Source organism: Neolamprologus multifasciatus, chromosome 5 (assembly GCF_963576455.1).
Source record: "Neolamprologus multifasciatus chromosome 5, fNeoMul1.2, whole genome shotgun sequence".
Lineage (NCBI taxonomy): Eukaryota > Metazoa > Chordata > Actinopteri > Cichliformes > Cichlidae > Neolamprologus > Neolamprologus multifasciatus.
In genome coordinates, this window is record NC_140443.1 from 28,902,868 (window position 1) to 28,919,715 (window position 16,848).

The following is a 16,848-nucleotide window of genomic DNA, read 5'->3' on the forward strand; positions in this document are numbered from 1 at the left end:
CATTTTTAATAGCAATGGGTTATTTTAATTGCTAATGCTAAATGAAATTGGCAGTTTTAAAGCAAGATGATACTCTTAACATGCTTTTGTAAGTCGTTTCTCCCCTCGTTTTTTTTCAGTCCGTGTCGTGCGATTTGATGTAACGTTCTTCATTTTGTGTGATGTTTGTGTTTACTAATTTTCTCGTAGTTCCCTTGTGCTCAGAACAATAGCACAGACATTCGTTTGAAGATTATTATCACTGCTATTTAAAGACAACACTGCAATAAAAGCTGAACAACACTTTTTACGCGACTCGTGTTTGTTCCTCTTTTCCCGGCATGCACTTTGTGGCTACGTGCGCGCCACGTGACCCAGCGTCTGTCAACATGAGTGGGCACTGCTGGGCAGGGGAAGCAGCTGGATAACAGACGGGAGCTGTGACCTGCAGTTCTTCACATTTATTTTTCTGTTCTTTTTAAACAGACGAGCTGGTATTGTGCGCGACAGTCACGAGACGCCGGTGCATGCGCCGTTTTAAACCTTATAGGAAGTATTACTTTGCCTGAAAGCTTTTGCTTAACTGAACTCACTAGTTCGCTCCGAGGCTAGCTAGGTAGATAACGATAGCAGCACCTCAGTCGCTAGACGGTGGACGGTTTCCCCATCAATTGAAATTTACCTCCGAGTGGCTGACATGTCCGTATAACGCGTTAAACACTTGCTGTTTAGCTGGGCGTATGTTTGTTGCTGATGTTAGTTCCCAGATTAGAAGATTCCAGGTCGACCTAGGGAGTGTTTGCTCCACTGTGTGTGTACCTTTAAACTAGCTTTTTTTTAGTGTTGCATTGCCGTTTCAAACTGTGTACACGGCTCAGTTGGGACCACGCTATACGTCGTTGCAACTTCCAGCGCCGACGGCTTCACTTGTCCAGTGACAAAGAAGCTATGGCTGCATGGATGCCTGAAGCAGGAGAATGAGTGCGAGCTTTCAATGGAGAGGATGTCACCATCTTTCACCGAAGACTGTCCTGCTTAGGGTATCGATTAGCTGACCGGCAACTTCGCAACAGAACTGGATCCGAGCGGCTGCTGCTTTTCTTCACTTTATTAATTAGTCACGTCCAGATCTTCTGTCCCATGGCTGCAGCAAGCGGGGTCAACATACTGTCCCAGCACGGAGAGGTGGCACTGGCCGGTCCAGGAGGAGCAGGGATGCCCGCGGTGTCTCTTACCAATACATCGGTGTCTTCTACACCGACACCAGATCCCAATAACCGGGGGTGCGAGAACGGCGCCTTGATGGACTCCTTTGGGATCTTTCTGCAAGGTCTTCTCGCTGTGATGGCTTTCAGCACGCTCATGTGTAAGTATGGCTAATGCTCTGCTGTGTGTCAGATATCTGACACCAGCTGCTGATGTAAGCGGGTATCATCCAATAGCAACACTCCGATAATCAAATGTGATATTGATTTCAGCTGGGAGGGTTGAGGTAAATCTATACAGAGCCAGACAAACGACATTAATACGTGTAAATCTAAATGCAGGGGTTTCACTTCACTGTAACAGCATACCAATTGGAGTCACTTGTTGAGGCTTTTTTGGCTGTGTTGATCATTTAAAAAAAAAAAAGATACTTCCTCTCTGCATTTCCTGGCACATTTGACCTCTCGTGCTGCATGTACTCCATATACTGCTGAACTTTGCAAAAATAAATGAAAATGACTTTGTTTGGATGTTGCTGTAGTTTTCACATACATTTCTGCTTGGCAGTCAGTCGAGGAAGCAATCGCAGTGGGGAAGAAAGATATAAAATGTTGCTTTCTTTTGATTGGGTGATGTGCAGATAGAAAACTGTCCTAAGTAGATTCAGAATATGTTTTTTAAATAAAGTGCTGTATCTCAAGTAATGGTCACTCTATATATTCTGTAGGTGCTTCACAGTAACAGCCACTAATGAGGTTTCTTTGTCTCAACTAGCATATATGGATTTCAGAAGTAGAAATCATCTTGTTATTATTATTTTTAATAAACTATTTAGACAGACCATCTTAAATAGGATTTGAAAACTGAAGTATCACTGAGTTTTCAAAACACACTTCTTCTTTCAGTTGTTTAGAGGTTGCCACACTGGATCACCTGCCTCTGTCTCACCCTTTCCCTCGCCTCTGTGCATGTCCCTCTTCTCTACATCTATAAACATTCTCTCTGTTCTTCTCACGACCTCAGAATCACAATCAGAATTAACTTTATTCACGTAAGCTGCCAATGTAAACAGAACAGACGCACAATTGCAACATGACACAGACAATAATATGTGCAATGGTGCAGAGTCCAACAACATTCCTCTCCCCTCTCCTCCTCATTAGTCTTCAGCAGTAACATAGTTTCCAACAGCACCTTCCTGGTCAACACAAACCGGTGGCAGTCATCATTAACCCAGACCTGAACCAATCTTGTTTCAAGGTTGCATTTATAATGAGCATTGTATTTAATTTCATGAAGATTTCATGATGAGAGTCCTTCCTAATGGGTCTGATGTTAAGAGTGCACCGAAGTATAAATGTCTTTATAACTCAGAGAGCTCTCATACTGGGAGTTAGAAATACTTAAATAATACTTACAGTAATTTAATACTTAAAATGTGGGGCATGGATGTGAAATGGCAGGACTGACAACCCCATTGATTGCCTTCTCTCAGTGTCCTTTACTGAGCACTCATGGTTCACTTCATCTCTTCAGATTGGACGTTTAGTTTGATCTCAGCTACACACCTGAAAAGTTTTATAAATGCCACACACACACACACACACACACACACACACACACACACACACACACACACACACACACACACACACACACACACACACACACACACAACATGTAGTAAACCTTATCAAACATGCTGTCTTATGTAGTCAACATAGATTGTAGTGCAACATTATATCTAGTTTTTCTTTTTTCTTTGGCTGTCCTTGTCTCGTGATGGCTAAATGTCATCTTGGTGACACCTACTGCAGCATGAGACTATTCTCGAGTTGCTTGTTGTCATTGAGCTCATCTTCTTTTACCTCTCCATGTGGACAGACTGTAAAACCTTTCTTTTCCTCAGGCTAAGGTGGCTTTACATTAGAGATGGGCAGGCAGATGTCCATAAACACAGACAAGGAAACGCTGGCACAGAAGATTGGGTTCAGCCAGTGTCTGGCACCAAACTGGCAGCTGTGTGACCTAATGAGAGAAGCCTTAGTTTTATGTGGCTCAGCAGCCTCGCAGTAGTGAGTAGTTTTGTTTTTTTTTCTGGGCAGAAGGAGGAAGCAGAGGCCTCTGTCTGCCTTCACATCACACCCAGCTGTAAGTGGGGTGTGATGGTTATGAAGTCACACTCGTTCGGAGCACAAACTGAGCTCATAGTTTTCCGTAAAAAGCAGCCCTCAGTATATATTTGGACAGAGCAACAACATTTAGTTTAAGTTTACAAAAGTGAGGTAGTTTGATGTCCACTTTCCATGATGGAGCCGTAAAGCGAAGACTTGAGTGAAGAAGATTGCTTCCCAGAATAACAGTCACACCGATGCATACATACAGTGGCTTTATTGTTTGTTACCCAGCAGGAGTGCTTAGCAAATAGTTCACTAATAGCTTAATTTGTATCACTTTATCTCATGTATCTTTAAATTGGGTAGACTAGATGAACAGTTTTCCTTCTAACACTGATTTATTGATTCTCTCCCTTTGCATCATTTTGAAAGAAGCATCCATTCCCTTTCACTTAAACTCTCATAGCAAGTAGTTTCATGTCAGCTTGATTAGAACTTCTTTGATTTCTCGCTTGTTCACTTAATTGACTGATATCAGGGCAACTAAGGCAAGAGTCTTAGAATAAACCGGTATTCATATACGAAAGCAATAAAATGCTCACTGGAGCTTTGATGGCTCACAGGAGGGTTGTAACTTTGTTTAATAAAAACAAGAGAGAATGTTTGAATGTGTGCAACTGTATTTGCCAGAGTGATTTTTTTTTTTTGTAAAATCCCACTATCTGTGTGGCACTCTCTTTCCTCTACAGTGAAGCGCTTCAGGGAGCCCAAACATGAAAGGAGACCCTGGAAGATCTGGTAAGGGAATCGAGCCAGCGCTAAATTAATTTCTGTGCAAAGAAACCGCATGAGACCCACTGGAGTGCCTTGGAAGTAACGTAAGCGTGTATCTGCAGGTTTCTGGACACCTCAAAACAGGCAATTGGGATGCTCTTCATCCACTTTGCTAATGTCTATTTGTCGGACCTCACAGAGGAGGATCCCTGCTCATTGTGAGTATTTAGATGTCTCTGATAAATCCGAGTAATCTTTTTAAAATGAAGATAATTTAACTTTGTAGACACTCGGTTCACATTAATTTTCCCTTTTCCCTCCAGATACCTCATTAATTTCTTGTTAGATGCTTCTCTGGGCATGTTGCTGATCTATGCAGGGGTAAGAGCCGTCAGTGCTATTGTAGAATGGAGGCAATGGGACTCTCTGCGTTTTGGAGAATACGGTGAGGACAGTGCCCATGATGTCCAGTGGAGGGCAGTAGCTGCTCTTGCTATTATAGCGCTGCAGTGCCATTTCCTACCCTTTCAATGCTTTACTTTGTTCTGTTGGCAATTATGTAACACCAAAGCAGTGACATCTAATATTTTTGTACTATATATATATATATATATGTGAAATACATAATCATGGTTTTAGACAATCATCTGTCTCCCCAGGAGAGCCAGTGCAGTGCACAGCGTGGCTGGGGCAGTGTATCCTCTACATTCTCATCATGATGTTTGAGAAAGTCCTTATCATGTTGGTCCTCCTCATCCCCCAGTGGAAGCAGGTCAGTAGAAGAGTGTGTTTTTCGTACATGATCATACTATACATGTGAGGTAAATTCACTTTACACGGGTCAGCCCTGCCTCTCACTCGGCATGCTGCTCTGGTCTTGTTTTCTACACCTGAACGTTTTGGTGGGTGTTGTGCTAGTTTGTTTAAGGGTAATTTGGGAAGTTTAGTACACAAAGATGATGCCCAGAGAACTTGTGTAAATACAGTAAAGCATGGTTATAGAGAGTTATTATATTTTTGTAATTTCTACAATTTAGTTTAGGTTCAGCTAGTTTCCAGAATGAGTTTGCTTGTTTCAGTTTAGGTTTTTGGAAATTTTTTAGTTTAATTAATGTTAATTTCAGTCTTAGTCTTTATTAATTATTGTTTGGAGGGCATATGTCAGTGGTAAGATCTAGGAAAATCAGTACAGATATAAAAATAAAAAAAACTTATTGAAAGCAGTTGACTCACAGTGTTTTCGGCATCAAGTCCCAGTAAATAATATATTAAACCTCATGAAGCAACTTTCAATTTAATTTTTTTTTTACCAATCTAACAAATACAAATTTTGTGCTATATTTTATTTTATTTTAGTTTTTTCAAATGTGTAGTTTTTATATTTATTTAAATTAACTAAAATGTTTGGGGGGTGTTCCGATCTAGTTTCAGGTTTTATTTAGTTATATTTAACAATAATAACCTTGGTCCTACATCACTGTGTATACAATAAGGCACACTTAAACAGCATTTTCTGAGTCATTACTCAAAAGCATTTGTAAGTAATAATTTATATTTTTAAGTACTCCCTGGAGAAGGTATTTTGTTATGCTACTAACAGTTTTACTTCCACATTGAGAAATACACTTACATAATTACCATTTAATAATGAAATTAATCTCACAAATGATGAGGACACACAGCATCTTTCTTTGAGTGTTTCAGTATGAGCACAAAGCTGACAGCCAAGCAAGTTGTCCAAAGAGCACTTAACTGTGATTTCAATATTGCAGCATTAGAAAAAGAGTCTGCAATCCATCACTGTGTTTGTTACCTGCTGAAGGTCAGCCTCTGGCAGCTTGACTGGGGTTAGTGTACACTCGGGTTTAACTTCACTCTGGGTTCTTCAGTACTACCTTTGTTGGCTCTGCAGATGTTTTCAAAGTCTGTGTGGTGTGAGCAGCAGTTGTTCCTGGCCCAGGGTGCAGCTTGCATTTAATTGAGAAACTATTGCATTGCTGGACTTGACCCAGGGGCACTGAAAGCATGAATTCCTAACCACTGGGCATCCAGAGACAGTTTTTTCATGCCCAAAACAGTTTGTTGTGCTGTACTTTAGCAATTGTGGCGCACTGATTATTTGAGACCTCAGTGTTGGGGGTGAACGCACCTCAGGCCATGCGGTGACTACCTAAGCTACGCAAGTTACGTGCGGGATCCGCCTTTCCCTCGTCTCACTATGGGTGTCGGTCGTTGACAACTTCTATACATGGGTAGAAAACTTCTTCTTGCCGGGAAAGAAAAAAAAAGCCTTCAGAGTAAAGTGTCGTTACGGCAGTGAGGTAAAAATGTGGCCTCTCCTCCAGTTTTCACCGAATAACAGCAGCGTTAACGTGCTAGCTAGCAGAGCACATCTCCAAGGTGGGAAAGCAACATTTGGTGTCTTCGCCTCTTTTATTTAAAAAAAATTTAGTTGTTCTGTGGTTTTGTGTCCGGTTAAAGTAACAGTAATTTTCATTTTAGTCTGTGCGTGAAATAATGGTCTAAAACCACCGGGTTACAGCTTAAAGAAATAAAAAATAAAAGGTTGTTTATCTGCAACACGTTAATTTAACGGTAATACTGCTCAATTGTAGTAACCAAGATTTACAGCACAAGGATGATGCCTCATTGATGCCTATCTATGCAAACTATGCAGTCTGCAGATTTGCCAGCTTTCCTCTTTCTTTCCTTTGTATTTGCAGCAGCTGTTTTCCATTCAGCTTGTTTTCTTAAATGCCACACATTTGCTTATATTTGCTTATATTTTGCTTGAATATGACAGACCCGTCCCGACCCCATTTAGACTATAATATTGTCAGTGTACAATAATATTGTTGTGGTTTTTTTGTGTGGCAGCTGGCACTCCTCAAGCCTATACACAATCCTGCCCTGGAACTGGCCATCGTTATGCTCATCGTTCCATTCTTCGTAAATGTAAGTCTGCCCTTATCTTATCTTTCTTTTCTTTTTTGTCTGAATTTTACATCTCCTGCAAAACCAATATTACATGTCTAGCAGGGGTGGGAGAAAAATTTTTTTAATTTGAGGACCTAGTTTGTAGATGAAACAATGTGATAAATCACAATATATGTTACTCAACAAATCAAAAAATGTTACAAGTCACAATAACATGAATGAAGTGAGTGAAGTACTGCGATAATATTGTGTCACTAACGTGCAGTGAGACATTGTCATTGGTTACCAAAATCATCAGTGCCCATTGTATTGCATGCACACAAAGGTAAAAGCCGTTTCTCTAGTTTTGGTGGATTTTTAAAAACCGCTTGAATCAGTTCTGTAGAGAAAACATCCACCTGTATTTTCTGTGTCATTTAGGCCCTAATGTTCTGGGTAGTAGATAATTTCCTAATGAAGAAGCACAGGACAAAAGCAAAGCTTGAAGAGAGGGAAGAGGACTCGCGGGGGAACGGCAAGGTGCGATACAGAAGAGCTCTTTCCCATGATGACTCGGAGTCAGAGGTAAGTCTAACTGGAAAGCTAATGCTAAAGGAGACAGGTTCAACTGACACATACCATTTTCATTTCTTCAGTTCATCTGTGTCTCTCTCTCTCTCTCTTTTTTTTTTTTTAACCCAGTAATCTTCTTTTGAGCTCAAACCTAATAATAAGTGGTACATCACATTTACACAGTAAATGTTTCAGTGCTGTTGTGGTCCTCTAACTAGTGGTTTACTTTGTAGCTGGTAAACCAGTGTTTACATATCTCTTCTCCACACACACACACAGAGTATTTATTCACCATTCATTCAATAACATTTTTCAAATGTTAGGACAGATAGTCCCTAGATTTTCTGGAATTTTATACTGTTATGCTGATCACACTTAACTATTCTGTTTTATATATATATATATATATAGAGAGAGAGAGAGAGAGAGAGAGAGAGAGACAAAGAGAGATCTTTCTAGTCCTAAAGTAGACTGGCAGCAGTTTTCACATCGTTTTTGTGTGCTGCTGTTTGGAGCACATGCTGTTACTATACCACAGAGTTGTGGGGGATGGGTTAACCGTTTTGGAGACAAACGTATTTGTGTAGGCGGCCCCTTCATTCTGCAGTGGGCCAGTGGCGCAATGGATAACGCGTCTGACTACGGATCAGAAGATTCTAGGTTCGACTCCTGGCTGGCTCGAAGCTTTTTTTTTTTTTTTTTTCTTTTTTTTTTCTTTTTGGGGTTAGATTGACAGTAGTACTCAGTGACTGTTGTCCTTTGCTGGAAGTTATTTTTTTTGAGGGGTGGGGGGGCAGTGTTCTTGTTTCCTTAGCAGGTGTTGATTAGGAAAATGAAATGATCCAGACAGGTCGTGGCATTTTAAACAGTTGTTAAATGAAAATTTGTAAAGTAAAGTAAAGGATACATGGGGGAAATAGTCTTTGCAATGTTTGTTCATCAGAGGGCACTCAGCAACTTTGCTGTTAGAAACATGCCACAAAGTCAACAACCAGCTGGTCCAAGTAGAGTAGGGCAGAGTATAAATGCGTAAAATACAACTTGTTGTTGTGACAATAAAAGATTATTTTCATGTTATCTTAGCAAGGACTCAGAAATCAATGCACATATTATTATCCTTTGACTGAAATGATTTTTGGCCTGTAAAATTGGTGGTTGTTTGTAAGTTCAGGTGCAGTGTTACAGATTTGTATATATTTGATGTATGTTCAATCTCAAAGCAATATCAGGCTTATTTTTGAGGCATTTGAACACTGTAGCAGTCATGCACCGTTGACAAATGCAAGCTTTGTGTTACTTCCTTCTTCTTGTGTGTTGCTGTTGACTACCACATGCAGTCAGCAGAGCAATAGACTGTGGGGGATGGGCTGAGCTGTAGTAAGACACATGTATTCCTGTAGGGGGGCACTGCATTCCGCTGCGGGCCAGTGGCGCAATGGATAACGCGTCTGACTACGGATCAGAAGATTCTAGGTTCGACTCCTGGCTGGCTCGTGTATGTTTTATTTTCTGGGTTGCTTTGATTTGGTTGAAATAATAGAAGCAATTATTGTTATTCTTGCATAAGATGAGAACAGTCATACTATGAATACATTTTCTCTGACCTACTTAACGCTATTGTAAAATTACAGCATAACTTCATTAAATAAAGCTACAATAACTAGCTTTTAGGATTCAGGAGTTTGTAACCTTTTCTGTGGAGAGATTTTAGGGCATTTTGTGACCACAATATTGAGCATAAACCGACATGAACATATGTGGGCCTTTAGTATAACAGTTACTACATGGTGTGCAAATGAGCAACAGTGCAGTTCAGTTAACAGTCACAGATGTAATTATTAATAACTATAGTTATATTAATGAGGTTGCACAGACCTCCACAAGTCCAGTATTTAATCACTCTCCAAATTCCTCTTTATGAAAAATACAACAACTCTCCTTAAAGGGGACATGAAACACTGCACATATAAAGGCAAATTTACACGATAGAGCACTGCTCTCAACCACTGACATGGATGTAACAGAATCAATAACTCAGAGGAAAATAAAGACACTAAAACCAAAAATCAGTTTAAGGGGATCACATTTGTGCTGTCTCTGCTGCAACAATGAGTTTTATGTTACAAAACCGAGGATATACTGTCCACTTTCACTGTCTGTCTCCTGTCTAGTGTTTCTTGTCCCCTTTAACGCAGTCATCTTTTCCCTCTTATTTATTTGTGAAGTAGTGTTTACTCCAGCTTCTGTTAGGATGTGTTTACATTGTGAAACAACATCAAATGGATTTTGAAAGCATGAAAGGTCACAGCAGTGCAGTTTAGCTTCCCTTTCTGAGAAAGTGTTGCTGCTACATGTGGACCTTGCACCCAGGGCACAACTGTGGGGGATGGGCCTCAGTAGTTGAACCATGGGGCCAGTGGCGCAATGGATAACGCGTCTGACTACGGATCAGAAGATTCTAGGTTCGACTCCTGGCTGGCTCGTAACTTTTCTTTTTTCTTTCTGGGATTACATTGACAGTAGTACTCAGTAAAATCTTTCTTTTTTTGTTTCCTTTTCCACATGTTAAAATACAAAATTAGCAGGGGCTGATTATGAAATGATGCAGACATGTATTGGCTTTTTAAACAGTTGTTAAGTGAAACTTTAATTCGACTCCTCGCTGGCTTGTGATCTTTTCATGTATTAAGTTATGCTATTACTTTAGATTTTGTTAGTTTGTAAAATAAAACAATAATTCCCACTGTTGTTTTTTAGTGAGAATATTAGACAATATAAAATTAAGCTATCATGCTTTCATATTATGCTCATTTGGGAGCTTTTTTGAGGTTAAAAACAAAAAAAAGCTCCATCAGCAACGAGGTTGTGAGGCTAGATTGGAATGAGATTGTGCTTTTATGGGAATGGGCTCTAAAACATCTGGAGGGCAAATATAAAAAGAAATATTTCTGTGTTTATCTCCATTGTGTGATCAAGCACTTTAGAGTAAACAGTGCACCTGGGAGTCAACATGATAATGATGATGGCAGTCATCGTGGATCTTTTTTTTTCTTGTTTTTTTTTTTTTTGTCTGTTTTTTAAATGTAACCGTTAACCTCGTCTAACCTTTAAGGTCTGATATATCTCTGTCTCTCCTTCGTTTTCCTCAGATCCTTTTCTCAGCAGATGACGAAATGGATGAGTCTGATGAAGACGATGTCCGTCGACTCACTGGTGTGAAGATGGTGAAAAAGAAGAAGCTTCGCATGGGGATTCCTGTCTGACCTGCGTGCCTAGCTTTACTGTTAGGATCAAAAAGTCTGCATTCATTTCCCCATTCCCCTACAGATTGTGTGATATTGCCTTCAATCAGTGACTTTCAATTACAAAATAATACACTATATCTGAAGCTCCTTTACCATTGGCTCCTGGAGGACAGCTATATGAACTTTTTTTTAGCAGTTGACCATTTTTCTTTCCTTTGTTTTGTTTTGTTTTTATCATTGTTTATTTTAAACATGGCTCTCATGATGTGAGTGTTGTATTTCAGGACACTGGGAAAAACAATAATGAGTGAAGTTACTGTTAAATCCTTAATGTAATGGGAAAACTAAAGTGGCTCCAGCAGAGCCAAATATGATGTACTGGGTTACATTTGATATCCTTCCGAAGTGCATCCCCCTCCCCCCAAAACAAACAAACAAACAAAAAAAAGATGTATTCCTTGTGTTCATTCCACGTGAACGTCTGTCCTGTTGTCGTCACATGTAGATGCCCCACCATGGCCCGTGTTATACGTGTGTCTGTGACGGTGTGTACAATTGCACACCCTTTAACTTTAAGAGGAGCATTACGTCAGGTTTTGAATCACTGTATTGACTCTACCTTGTACGTGATGTTACATTAGTCGAATGGAGCACATTAATCCTTGCAGCAATCTTCCATTTCTTTTAACAAAGACATCTGAAGTGTCTTTTGGACTGTTGAACCTGTAAGATTGCAAGCGCTGCACTGCAGCATCCTTCTAATGTCAGCTCAGCCACTGTTTTATCTGTAAGCAAACGACTGCAACATGTCTGACTCTTTTACTGATGTGCTCTGACTGTATGTTTTAGTCCTTGAATGTACTTTTTTTTTTCTTTAAGTTTTGAGTGTTTTACTTTCGGGCCAAAAAAGGTGAGTATGCTCATCCCAAAAGTGTTTTTTCAGTAAATATGGGAACAGGTTCTTGCACAATTTCCCATTTTTCTCAGCTTTCGCCTTTCCCCGTTCTAATGTGGGTGTGTGTGGGGTTTTTTGTTTTCTTTTCTTTTCTTTTGTTATTGTTGTGTTTTTGTTTTATAGTTCCAACAATGTGCCTGAGTTAAATTACCAGCAGTCATTTTATTTTTGGTTTTGGTTCGGTTTTGTTTTCTTTGACTGTTTTAAGCAGAGCTCGAGATCTCCAGAGGGGTATACTACGAAGACAGTTTTAACACAGCCAGGCTTTCTTTGTGTTAGTATCATCTTATTAGTACATGCACATTCCAGTAAAAATGTGGAACTTCATTCAGTGGTTTATTAAGATACAGCTTAACAACTTGCACAAATGAAATACATTCCCCTAGCATAGAATCAACATTGCGCTTAACACATGCTGTAACTGAAAATGTGAGACTTCTGCTAATTTTTAAACTGAAACTCAGAACATAACCTGCTCCTGTCCAGTAATGGAGTCACATTAGTGACACAAAACTCTAAGTTTAAGCTCAACATAGATTTCTAAACCACTAATCTCACTTTGTAGTACACCCCTCAGGCATGAAGCACCATCCAGCAGGCTCTAATCTTAAGAATGTGACGTACATAGACCTCTAAACTGTAAACAGTAAGTGCAGACCAGGCAGCTGAGAGAAAGGGTGTGTTTGTGTGTGTGATTTAACACACACACACTAGTGTGTATATAAACTGGCATGTGCTGAATATATGTGTGACTGCTGGTCCTGTTTAAAGTAAAAGGCGTGACTTAAACTACAATGATTACGGTGCTGCTGATGATTTCATTCTGATGTTTTTGGCATGTTGGTAAAGAAGGAAAGACTGTGCATTTTTAAAAAGGGGAAAGTACAGGACAGTGCAGAAGTCATGGTAACTGTCAGCTGAAATAGGACAAAGAGGGCTTTAGTATTTTGCCGAGCTTAATCTACTTGATGAACAACATCTGATGGAAATAAGTTATCATATAAATGCTTTTCAAATAAACGGTATGATACAGAATGAAAGTAGTGGATTACCTTTCTGTTGTGGCAGAGAAAAGGTGTTCCCTGACCGGGAATCGAACCCGGGCCGCGGCGGTGAGAGCGCCGAATCCTAACCACTAGACCACCAGGGATTGTAAGGGGGTACGATGTGACGTCATAAAATGTGTAAACGCATTTATGTAAAAAAACAAAGCAAAGGGGGGTAAATGATGTTCATCCCAAAAGTGTTTTTCATACCTTGACTTTCAAACTTTGTATTTATTTTATAAAAGTGAGATTCAAAGAAATTCATTGATATCTGCATTTGTTTTGTTTTTTTTAATGCCATGTTTATACAACAAAATTACAACACGGTGATGATTTCAGCATCTCTTTAATTGTGGGGATTGCTTGCTGTTTACCAGGGGTAACGCTTTCCTTATCAGAGTTGACCGGCAATGATTGTGTTCCCAGAAATAGATCTGCTTTCAGCAAATACATATGCAGTAATTAAGCATCAGGAGCCATTCTTAGGGGCTCTTTAAAGTTCACAACATGTTGGATCAACAGCTTAATTTAAAAGGCACCTTTTGTCTCTTTGTCTAAGACTTTTTGTCTATTTATTACTTTTACTGTAAGTACCATGTTCTGCTCAAAAACATATAATTTGTTGCGTTTGATATTTTAAGTGTTGTGGTTTTAAATGCTGATGATAGGGCTCCAAGCCAGTTGTTTAAGGGTGAAGGATATATTTAACGGGCCAGCATAAACATACATGCGTAATGAGATGCTCTAAACATCGCACTGGGAAAAGTCTTAATAATCGTCATAATCATCATCTGCACAAACGGGTAATCCAAATGATGGCTAAAAGTCCTATAACTGCTTTGACTGCTCTAAATGGGTAACAATCACATACGAACAGTAACGAGTCTTACTGTGTGTCACTGAGTTAAAACAGTGATGACTCGGTGTTTCCATGATCCCACAGCTCACACCTTGAATTTAAACACTGATGCCAAGTCTAATGAGTAATAGTGCCTGAACTGTTTGCTTACTTGCTCCAGGCTAAAAAGAAAAGTGTAAACGCATTTAAAACAATCCGGATCGAGTGCATAAAGTAACATGATATTAAGTCCTAATGGTCCATACGAACAGATTTGGCAGAGAATGCGTACTGGAAACAGAACTGGTCCAGATTGATATTTGGGCGGCTCTTACTGGTCCAGCCCTTATTTTGATGGTTAACTGGCTGAAAATACTTTTTACGACATCCCAACAAGAAACATCCTCTTGCCTAAATCAAGTTATAGAACTGAGTAAGCAGATTCCCAAGAACTGGCTCTACAAGGCGGTACTGCTGGGTGGTGAACACTAGTTTAATGTAGTGCAAAGTGCAAAGCCCTACAGAGACATTTTCAAAAGAGGATGTGAGTGCAGGGTTAACCGGAGGAGGAGGTGTAGCCTTCTGCCACTCCTGTTGTGTCTTGAAATTGTCAGCTGTTGGCCTGTAAGCTTATCGTTAACGATGGGAGCCCCATTCCAGCTGTACTATCCTTCATGTCACACCTAATAATACACTGTGACAACAGGCAGTGGAACCGATGGCAGGGGGGGCCTGACTGACTCACTGCAGGCTGACACAGGACTATATATAATGTCTGGGGGACAGACACACACAACAGAATAACAACCAACAAATCAATTACACTGCGGGATCAGAGCACCAACTCTAACAGCCATGTCACAGGTACGTTACATCACCTCACATACAGCAAATGAATACACAACGAATCCACGCTTAACCAGAGAGCCACATACGTTTTATTTGCCCTTATTTTCTTTACTGTAGCCAGGCGAGGTAAAAAAGAAGAAGCGCCCACCGATGAAGGAGGAGGACCTCAAAGGAGCCCGCAGTAAACTGGGACTGAAGGGCGAGGTTAAGAGTAAGACCTATGAGGTCATGGTGGAGTGTGGTGAGTAAAGTCTTTGCTGTCTGCAAAGGCATTATGTCTTCCTGGAATAACAAGTATGAACTCATGGGCGCATAGACCGTAAACATGACTATGTATATCTCGTAAAAACAGACTAGCTGACTTTGTGTTGTATTCGTGTCCGATTGTTTAAAAGAAAAGAAGAAAAAAAAAGCTAGTTCCCTGACCGGGAATCGAACCCGGGCCGCGGCGGTGAGAGCGCCGAATCCTAACCACTAGACCACCAGGGAGAGCTGTAACTTCAAAAACATGTATCGCTTTTAAAGGACACACTGACGATGAGTTCCCCGTGTATCGGGTAGTTTTCTTGATAATAGATCACCAGTGGTTTCTGTCGGAGTGAGTGAAGGGACATTTTATAGCTTCTTCAAACATTGACATTGGACTCTATGAAGAAGTAAATACAGAAAAAAAAAACCCAAGTCCTACGACAGCACTATCTCACGAACATTGCACACATTCACATCCATATAAGTGTACTAGCTGTCCACACTCCAAACACCTCATAGTCTAATATAGTTTTAATAGCAGCTTACTTGGACATGACGTTGAATGATTAGTATTCCTTTGGGGTTGGTGCCTGGTAAAGTGCCTGATTAAAATTTTGAATGTAAAATTCTCAATTATGAATCGAGGAAGTGCCACAAACAGAGAGTGTTTTTCTGACATGTGTCCTGTGTCTCTGTCTCGTTCTGTGATCAGAACGTGCGGGTAAAGTTGCTCCATCTGTGTTCAGTGGTGTGAGGACAGGAAAGGAGACCGTGCTGGACCAGCCCACAGCTGCCAAAGCTCCTGGAGCCAGTGTGTTCAGCAAGTGAAGCACACTGCAACCTAAAACCAAACAAATAGCACAGGATGAACATGCACACTGTTGGCTTTGTGCTTCAGACTCAGAGACTTTTAAGTGTGTGCTTCTTCCTGCTTTAATGAAAAAATTAAGAAAGTTTAATTGGAGACAGATGAATGTGGTTCATTGCTATGATTATATATTGTGAAAAAAAGTTTGTTTTTTTACTCGTGTTCAGCATTTTCCTAAATAAACTCTCACTGTGACAAGCAACCTTAAGACTTTTATTTCAACATATTATAATCTGCTTATAGTAACCCAATTGTTTTTAATGCAAATGTGCACATCTGCACCAAAATACAAATGTGTGATAAATCCTGATGTTCTATTATTGTACAGGACTGTAAATCTTGGCAAAAAGACTAAAGAGCTGTGTCCGTGGAGACTTCTCGATTGTTAATATTTTCATTGATGCTTATGACTCTTGAGTAACAGAGCCTTGATAAGTAAATTGTACAAATGTATGACTAAACTCAAAGGGAAGTCAACGATTTACATAAAGCAGAAATGGGAAAAAGAAATGGACATTGTGATTACAGAAGATGGGTGGGCACGGATCTGGGAGACACAGTTTACCACAACTAACTCCAACATGTGGCGGGACTTCTGCTGGAAGAACATTATACGCTATTTCATAACGCCTAAACAGAAGTCTAAATTCAGTGCCACGCCTGCGTTTTGCTGGAGGAATTGTGGGGAAGAGATGGCTGATTACGGTCATATATTCTGGTCCTGCCCACTCATACGACCCTTCTGGACGGAAGTTGTAAAGATAATTACAGAGGTGTTGGGATTCCACGTGTCTTGTACATTTACCTCATTGTATCTGGGATATTTTACAGACGATTTAGTTGCAGATGATGTTTATCTTCTGAAAGTTCTCTTGGCTTCTGCGAAGAAGGCCATAACAAAACGCTGGCTCTGTAGAGACCCTCCCACAGTAACACTTTTTACCTCTATAGTTGAAGACGTCAAATTGATGGAATGTATGACTTTCACTCTGCGACTGCAGGGAGATTTGGGAAGGAGACGATGGAGAAAATGGCTGGACTTTACAGCTTGTGGCAGCACCCTTTAATGCGTAGAATTAGTAATGCAGACTTGCTGAAATATGTATATGTGGATGTGCAGATGTATGTACGGGCGTATGTTATCTTCCCATGACCTCATATTGTTTGTTTTTTTCTTTTCCTTTTTTTTTTCTTTTATCTTGTTGCATAAAAATGTTCCTAAATAAATAAATA

At 40.1% G+C, this 16,848-nt stretch overlaps 2 protein-coding genes and 5 non-coding genes across 8 annotated transcripts; 5 read left to right on the top strand and 2 right to left on the bottom strand.

The window, feature by feature from the left end:
- Positions 1 to 366: 366 nt before the first annotated feature.
- Positions 367 to 10,921, top strand: stimate (STIM activating enhance). Of its 2 annotated transcripts, XM_085158947.1 has the most exons (8): positions 369 to 1,345; positions 4,052 to 4,100; positions 4,199 to 4,294; positions 4,400 to 4,521; positions 4,736 to 4,848; positions 6,954 to 7,031; positions 7,434 to 7,577; positions 10,715 to 10,921. In XM_085158947.1, the coding sequence occupies exons 1-8, from the start codon at positions 1,120 to 1,122 to the stop codon at positions 10,826 to 10,828; spliced, it is 942 nt and encodes a 313-aa protein (XP_085015073.1). In that variant the 5' UTR covers positions 369 to 1,119; the 3' UTR covers positions 10,829 to 10,921. The 2 variants fall into 2 exon arrangements, with proteins under 2 accessions (XP_085015072.1, XP_085015073.1); XM_085158946.1 differs by lacking the exon at positions 10,715 to 10,921 and having other exon boundaries at positions 367 to 1,345; positions 7,434 to 9,154.
- Positions 8,174 to 8,246, top strand: trnar-acg (transfer RNA arginine (anticodon ACG)). Its single transcript has one exon. It is a non-coding gene; the product is annotated as a tRNA-Arg (tRNA).
- Positions 8,987 to 9,059, top strand: trnar-acg (transfer RNA arginine (anticodon ACG)). Its single transcript has one exon. It is a non-coding gene; the product is annotated as a tRNA-Arg (tRNA).
- Positions 9,976 to 10,048, top strand: trnar-acg (transfer RNA arginine (anticodon ACG)). Its single transcript has one exon. It is a non-coding gene; the product is annotated as a tRNA-Arg (tRNA).
- Positions 10,922 to 12,843: 1,922 nt separating the features above from the next.
- trnae-cuc (transfer RNA glutamic acid (anticodon CUC)) lies at positions 12,844 to 12,915 on the bottom strand. The gene has a single exon. It is a non-coding gene; the product is annotated as a tRNA-Glu (tRNA).
- Positions 12,916 to 14,341: 1,426 nt separating this feature from the next.
- On the top strand, positions 14,342 to 15,813 carry mustn1b (musculoskeletal, embryonic nuclear protein 1b). Its single transcript, XM_085158948.1, has 3 exons — positions 14,342 to 14,513; positions 14,616 to 14,739; positions 15,460 to 15,813. The coding sequence occupies exons 1-3, from the start codon at positions 14,505 to 14,507 to the stop codon at positions 15,573 to 15,575; spliced, it is 249 nt and encodes an 82-aa protein (XP_085015074.1). The 5' UTR covers positions 14,342 to 14,504; the 3' UTR covers positions 15,576 to 15,813.
- Positions 14,916 to 14,987, bottom strand: trnae-cuc (transfer RNA glutamic acid (anticodon CUC)). Its single transcript has one exon. It is a non-coding gene; the product is annotated as a tRNA-Glu (tRNA).
- Positions 15,814 to 16,848: the final 1,035 nt, after the last annotated feature.